Here is a 7,199-nt window from a genome sequence, read left to right as displayed (position 1 = left end):
TGAAGGTCTCAGGTAACCTCTCAATCCACAGGCTGAGAACTGATGGTTTACATCAAACTTACGCCCACATCTTCTCTACTCCCTGACCCAGCTCTATCCATATCATACTAAAGATTAACAAAGTCCTCATGCCTGGATCTCACTGCAGGAATAGCAATAGTTATGTAAACCAGTATAAACCTACCAATCCTATAGAAATGCTTGCCAGTAAGAATTATCTAGATCAACTCCAGGACACACACATTGAAAGAATCAACATGAACCTCTTCAAGAAGTTTAAAGAAGACACAAAGAAACAGCTTAAGAGAATCAAGAAGAAAGAGCTTAATGAAAATAAACACCTCACACCAGTAATCCCAGCACTCAGGGAGGCAGAGGCTGGTGTATTACTGTGAGTCCGAGGTTAGCCTGGTCTATAAAGTGAGTCCAGGACACTCAAGGCTACACAGAAAAACCTTGTCTCGAAAAACTAAAAAGGATTAACACCTGAGTGATGACAAAAAACAAACAAAAAAAACTGAACATAAGACTGACGAAAATGTTAAAGAATTAAAGACTTGAAAAGGAAATTCAATAGAGATAGAAACACTGAAGAGAACTTAAGCTGAAATGAAGACAGAATTGAAAAACTTAGGGCTGGAGAGATAGCTCAGAGGTTAAGAGCACTGGCTGCTCTTCTGAAGGTCCTTCTGAACCTCTTCTGAAGGTTCAATTCCCAGCAACCACATGATGGCTCATAATCATCTATAATGATCTGGTGCCCTCTTCTGGAATACAGGGCCAGACCACTGTATACATAAAGCTTTGTGCTCACTTCAGCAGCACATATTCTAAAATTGGAACTGATACAGAGAAGAAAAACCCAACAGCCCAACAAGAAAAATCAAAGGAAATCCTTATAAGTAAAAATGAATCAAGCAGAAGACAGGGTAACAGCTCTCAAAAATAAATTAGAGAATATACAAAAAAGCAAGGAACATACACAAAATTTTAAACACAGGAAAAGAACACAAAGAACATGTGTGACACCATGAAAAATCCAAACATCCTAATTATAGAAATAGATGAGGAAGAATTCCAAGTCAATGACACACCAGAACTTCAAAAATGTCACAGAAGAAAACTACCCCCAAGTAAGGAAAGACTCACCCATCTACAAACAAGAGTCACAGAAAAACACCAAATGGACAAGACCCCACAGAAAAGAAAATCCCCACAGCAAATCATATTTGAAACACTATATAGACAAAGAAAGTACAAGGGAAAAATCACAAGTCATCTATGAAGGAAAACCAACCAGATTAACAGCTGATTTCTCAAAGGAAACAGTGAAAGAGAAAAGAACCTGAAACACTGAATTCTAAATCCTAAAGGCCTATGTCAGTCAACCTACACTAACAGCAATTCCACTAACTATACTAATGTCAATACTAACTATGTACAAATATTACCCTGAAAACTTACCAGCCATAATTTTAAAAAGGAAGAAAATATTCCATCACATAAATAGCCTAAATATTTATATCCAAAAAACTGAACCCAAGGAAAAGTACAGGAAGCATTATTTTGGACTAACAAGATAAATGAACATAACAGAGAGACTGTGGATAGAACTGTCCTGAGTGCCTCCTCCTTGAGGACTAGTTTTCACGGAACCAGAAGGTACCATGCAAGCTTCCAAAGGAGGGGTGCAACCTTATAATCTCACCTACCTATTACACTTTTGAACAATATCAACAAGCAGCATGGCATGATAAGCTTACGGGTGCAGTGGTATATTTCTACCTGAATTATGTGCATTATAGTATTTGAGGTAAACAGTTAACAGTATGATTCCTTATGAATTTTTCAGCCATCTATACTGTTATTTTTACCTCCTTCCCTCTTCTGTATTTATCTTCTTTCACCTTCCCTAAGGAGCCCTGCCTTTCCCATTTCCCTTTCAGATTACTTAACTCCTACAATTCTCCCTTTTTTTTGTATTTTCCTAGGCATTAACCAATTGTTCTCTAATTATATTTAAGACTTGCTTAACAAGAAAGAAACCATCCCTGATACTGGAAACCTTTACAATGGTAGTGAAGTCATGGTTATTGAAGAAAAATCAACAACCATTAATTAATTAAGCTAGCATAGTTCCTACCAATAATCTATAAATATTTGTTCTCTTACCCACAGGTAAGTATAATCTTCACCCTGCATCAGGAAAATTTCTCTCTGAAACAGAGGGAGATCATTCCAATTTGAGAGGCTCGAAAGATGGCTTAGCAGTTAAGAATTCTTAGAGCTCTTATAGAGGACCCAAGTTGAATATCCAGTACCTAGATAAGGTGGCTCAAAACTGCCTATAACACCAGCTCTCAGGAATCTGATTTCCTCTTGTGACCTTTGAGGGAAACTGCACTGATATGCATGCACACTCCCCCAAATCCCTGCAGACAGATATACATATGTATAATTTTTAAAATGTTTTCAAAAGTTCTTCCAAGGAAGCTATTCAGGACACTGGTATTTAAGATCAATGCAAAGGGGGGTTGGAGAGATAGTTTAGCAGTTAAGAGAACTGGTTGCTTGTCCAGAGGTCCTGAGTTTAATTCCCAGCAACCACACGGTGCCTCATGACCATCTATAATGAGATCTGGTGCCCTCTTCTGATGTGCAGGCATACATGCAGGCACAACAGTATATACATAATAAATAAATATTAAAAAAAAATCAATGCAAAGACAGAAAATTCAGTTGATTTACCTCACCACAGAATTAAACTACTCAGCAAGAAATGTGTTTGTTCTTATGATAGGGATAAGGGATGAACTAAGCCCCTACAAAACTCCTGTGTTGAAACACTAGGCCCACGGCACTAGGAGTTAATGTTAGGTTAATGTGAGGCCTGTAGAGTGGGCTCAATTTAATCTAACAGGTCCTTAAAAACAATGAGAAATCTGTGTATGAATAGACACCAGGGCTAGGCACACACAGGGAAGATCCTAAAAGATTATACCAAGTAGGTTATGTTCCAACAGCCAAAGAGAGAAGATTCAAAGGATATTCATCTTGGCTGGTACCTTAGCCATCATTATCCATAATTGGAAGAAACAATTTTCTATTATTTAGCAAGATAAGGTAGCATTTTGTTAAGCCAGCTTGAACAGACTAAGCAGCTAGTGAGAATTTACCTGCTGTTAATGATGACCAAGGTAAAAGTGGTATTCCTGTACAGCTCAAGAGACCTGGACTTTCCCATCTCTCTAGCAAATTTATGGCTTCTCCTTCCCTAGGGGACTTTGATTACTGACCTGTTCTTTGTTATAGGGACATTGTTCTAGAAGTAGATATGTTATGCATTACTATCATTTAATTAAATTATTGTTCACTTCAGAAATGTGCAGCAGATAATTTAATCCACTCCATGCTGCTGGCTAGATAGGCAGTTTAGATTTTAAATGGCCTCCATAAGCTCATATATTTGAATACTTGGTTTCTAGTTGGTGGAACTGACTGAGAAGAATTAAGAGATGTGACCTGGTTGTAGAAGATGTGTCCTTGGGCTTTGAAGTTTCAAAAGACTCCTTCCATCTCAGTCAGTCTTGTGGCTGTGTCTCTAGATGTGAATTCTCAGCTTTTGTGTCAATGCAATGCCTGCCTGCGGCCATGCTCTCCACCATTACAGTAATAAGCTCCAATTCTATGAAATTATATGCCTCAAATAAACTTGCTTTTTATGCTGTTTTAAAATGTAATTATAATAGAGGGTTAAGCAAGACCTTTATTTATTTATTTTTTTTTTAAAAAAGGTAACATAATGAGATCCTAGCAGCACTTAGGAAAATCCAAATGCTGTGTCTTGTTTGCCATCATTGACAGAACAGCAAACTTCTTTCATGTGTTTGTAGCTACTGATTATATTTTTATATTTAACTTGTCCTCCCCCTCTCTCCCTTCTCCCCCCAACTCTCCCCCCCACTAAACCCCACACTAGGACCGAGTTAAGCCTTCTATGTGCAAAACATTTGCTTTAGCACTGAGTTCAATCACTAACCCTGTTTTCTTTTGAGATGGCCATTTTATGACATACCAAGAGACTCTGAGGAAATTCATGACATTACCTTTATTTCACTTATTTTTGTATCTGTAGGTTTGCTAAAATGCCTAATGACAACATTAAAATATGCTGCCACTTGGCCTGGTTAGCACAAGCATTTTGGATTGTCTTCTCTGAGAGGAAAATTAATTCCCTATAGCATGATATAGCATTAAAAACAGCTAGATTTCACATGCCATTTCTCAGGCAAATATAAGACTGTTGTTTTAAGTCTACACTCCAATTAGGTAGCAAAAGTACTCAAAGAATAAAAACAAAAATATCCAGGAGAAAAGAACGAGGAAGGGTATAAGAACGTAACAAGATAGGAGCTGTATCCACAGGTGGTCTGAGGCCCTGACACACGTGACCCATAGAACCATAAAGAGGTCACTACAGACCATAAATGACCACTAATTTACAACACTCTGGAAAGACCTCCTATGGAAGGTAACCTTAATTTTTAACATTTGTACTCAATCACAAATCTAAGAATTTAAAATGTTTATAGATGAAACTTTTTATAATAACTAATGAAGTTAATAATTAATTTCTATCAAAAGCAATAAAGTTGGATAGTTTTCATAGTAAAAACTAATCTGCCACACAAAAGAAAGCAAACAGTAGTATTATTGATACATTTTGATTCAGTACTGATTATTTATGCTCCTGGAGTTCAAACAATATTATGTTTTATCCATTCTTTTTATAGTTCCCTCTTAAATGACTAGCAAGGAAATGACAAATTAATATGTATTAATATAAGATCTCCTACTATATCTATTTTCCCAAGAAGAATAGAAACAAAAACGGTCAGAACAGAGATCACACAACATACCTCTTAGGCAAGAATCCTCAAGTAGTTGATTTTTCCTACTCCTGAGTCCAAATTATAAAATTTCTGCTGCCGGAAAGACACTTTCAGTAACTTCTCTCACATAAAATCTATGTTGCATCCTAGCTTTCCCCCCTTAGCATTTCTCTAATAAGTCACAAGAATTTTCATCATAAAAATGTCTTCCATATAAGGCAGATGTATAGCTGATGGATGCTGTACTCAGCTCTTCATACTCACCAAGGAGGGAAGATGTAAATGATGTCCTGGGGATGGCCCTTTAGGTGGTTTGCAGTCTCTCTGGTAAAGAGAACCTTCAGACATGTTCCCAGACAAGGAGCTATTTCCTTAGGAAGGCTGGTGGTTGGTGGCCCTGCCAACTGCTCACATATTGCAACCTGCATGCTGCATTCCTCATGTAGCTCTAGAATTTTCACGGTTAATACTCCAGATCTTCTGCCTAGAAGTTAAAGACAGAATAAAAAGAAAACAAAAAGTCAATACTTAGTGCACATGTTCTGAACAAAAATCTATCCCTGCTTAAAGTGCTTCTGTCAGATACTATGTGCCAGGACTAGGAAAAGTAGCTCATACAAGGATGTTCATGGCCTGTAGGGTATTCGGGGTATGGACTCACAAGGGTAATTTGGTTTACATTACAGTAGTGCCTCTCTTACAGAGCTAGCCAGATTACACAGCTTTTAACTCTTCAGTCTTCTCATCTATGAAACAGATCATATCACTTGCTTGTTGGTATAATGTTCTTTTGAAATGTATAAACCTTACCCTTGTTCATTCAAATGCTGATTTTCCCCCCCACACACACACTCTCTGGTTTCAATCCAGATATTGTGTTGTGATACTTATTCTAAGCATCCTGTCTCAACTTTGTGTAAACAGGCCAAAATAAAGAAACTAGCCACAATGTTGTGCAATGGGAGGAACCAGAGGGCTGAATTAAGGCTTATTCCATACGAGGCAATTCCTATCTGGTACTTTAACCCAGGGCAAAAGGCTGTTGATGGGGTATCACAGGCCCTAGTTGAGAAGAAATCACTGTTTCATTGAATGAATGTTATATGTGCCTGTGACATATATAACATTTGTGTTTACATCCATAGAATACTGCTGTTAGTGACAATTTTTCATGGACAGAAACTTCCTTTGGTTAATCAGATGTTTTGAGAAACTTATAATGACTCTAGTGAAGCTCCTGAGAAAAAGTGACTGTGGCTGTGGCAGAGAGGCCCAGTGCTTACCATGGTGCTTACCATTTCTATCACTCCCAAAAAATGCTTAGATGACTGTAAAAACAGGGACAGAAGGAATCTAAGTGCTGGAGGAAGGGGTGGACAGTTGTGTAATAATTCATTCATGGAAGGAATGGGGGAGCTCCAGAAGTAGAAGCAAGAGAAAGGAAGCTTTAAGTCTAAGGGACTTCATGAAACCAACAAGATTCACAAGAAGTAGAAAACAGTTAAGGGAGGGGACACTGACAAGTTTGAGTCGCCTACAGGAGACTCTCTGACCTGTTATGCAGCTCCAACACTGTAGCTTCCATTAGTTGTCACTAGACTAGGGTGGGCTTTTGGTGATGCAGTTGCCTTTGAGTTATTCATGGTCCTGTTTGCAACTTATCACCCATACTTCTAAATATGAACCCTTAAAACTAACTAGTTCGCAAAGTCAGACTTTGGTAGAATCACTACTGCCAGCACACATACACATATATATACATATATATGTGTATATATATGAAGAGACTGAAGAATAAAAACGGTGGTTATTCTGATTTTTGGCTATCCGAAATAAGAGTCCACTGACATGCATGTGAACTCAAACATCATTCTGAAAATTAATGCACAAGGCTAATTAAGAAAGAATAAAGACAGGAGATAGTGGCCCATACCTTTAATCACAGCACACAGGAGATAGAAGCAGGTGGATTTCTTAGTTTGAGTGCCAGCCTGGTCTAAAGAGAGTGAGTTCTAGGACATCCAGAGCTACACAGAAAAAAAACTGTCTTGGATAGGGTTGTGGGTCAGGAGAAGAAAGGATAATGTGAAGTAAGTTAGGATGTAAGCAGAGCATTTACAATCATTCTTTTATAGAGGATAAAAACTCTCTCACCCTGTCTTTTTTAAAGACAGAGTCTCAGGTAACCCAGGCTGGCCTCAAATTTACTCTCTAGTTGCGGATGGCCTTCAATGTCTATCCTCCTGCCTCTGTTTCTGAGGTGTGTGTGTGTGTGTGTGTGTGTGTGTGTGTGTGTGTGTGTGTGTG

The 7,199-nt window shown here is 38.1% G+C and overlaps 1 protein-coding gene across 1 annotated transcript in view; it reads right to left on the bottom strand.

The window, feature by feature from the left end:
• LOC129670528 (DNA repair-scaffolding protein-like) overlaps positions 1-7,199 on the bottom strand; it is a gene marked incomplete at its 3' end in the record, with an annotated part of 244,997 nt that overhangs the window by 134,107 nt on the left and 103,691 nt on the right. The window contains exon 8 of the mRNA XM_055599034.1: positions 5,157-5,376. Coding sequence (XP_055455009.1) covers positions 5,157-5,376 — 220 coding nt within the window. The remainder of the gene's footprint in view (positions 1-5,156; positions 5,377-7,199) is intronic.

The sequence above is a fragment of the Psammomys obesus genome, unplaced genomic scaffold, assembly GCF_907164565.1.
Source record: "Psammomys obesus unplaced genomic scaffold, mPsaObe1.curated_primary_1811, whole genome shotgun sequence".
Classification (NCBI taxonomy): domain Eukaryota; kingdom Metazoa; phylum Chordata; class Mammalia; order Rodentia; family Muridae; genus Psammomys; species Psammomys obesus.
This window is presented reverse-complemented; position numbering and strand designations above follow the sequence as displayed.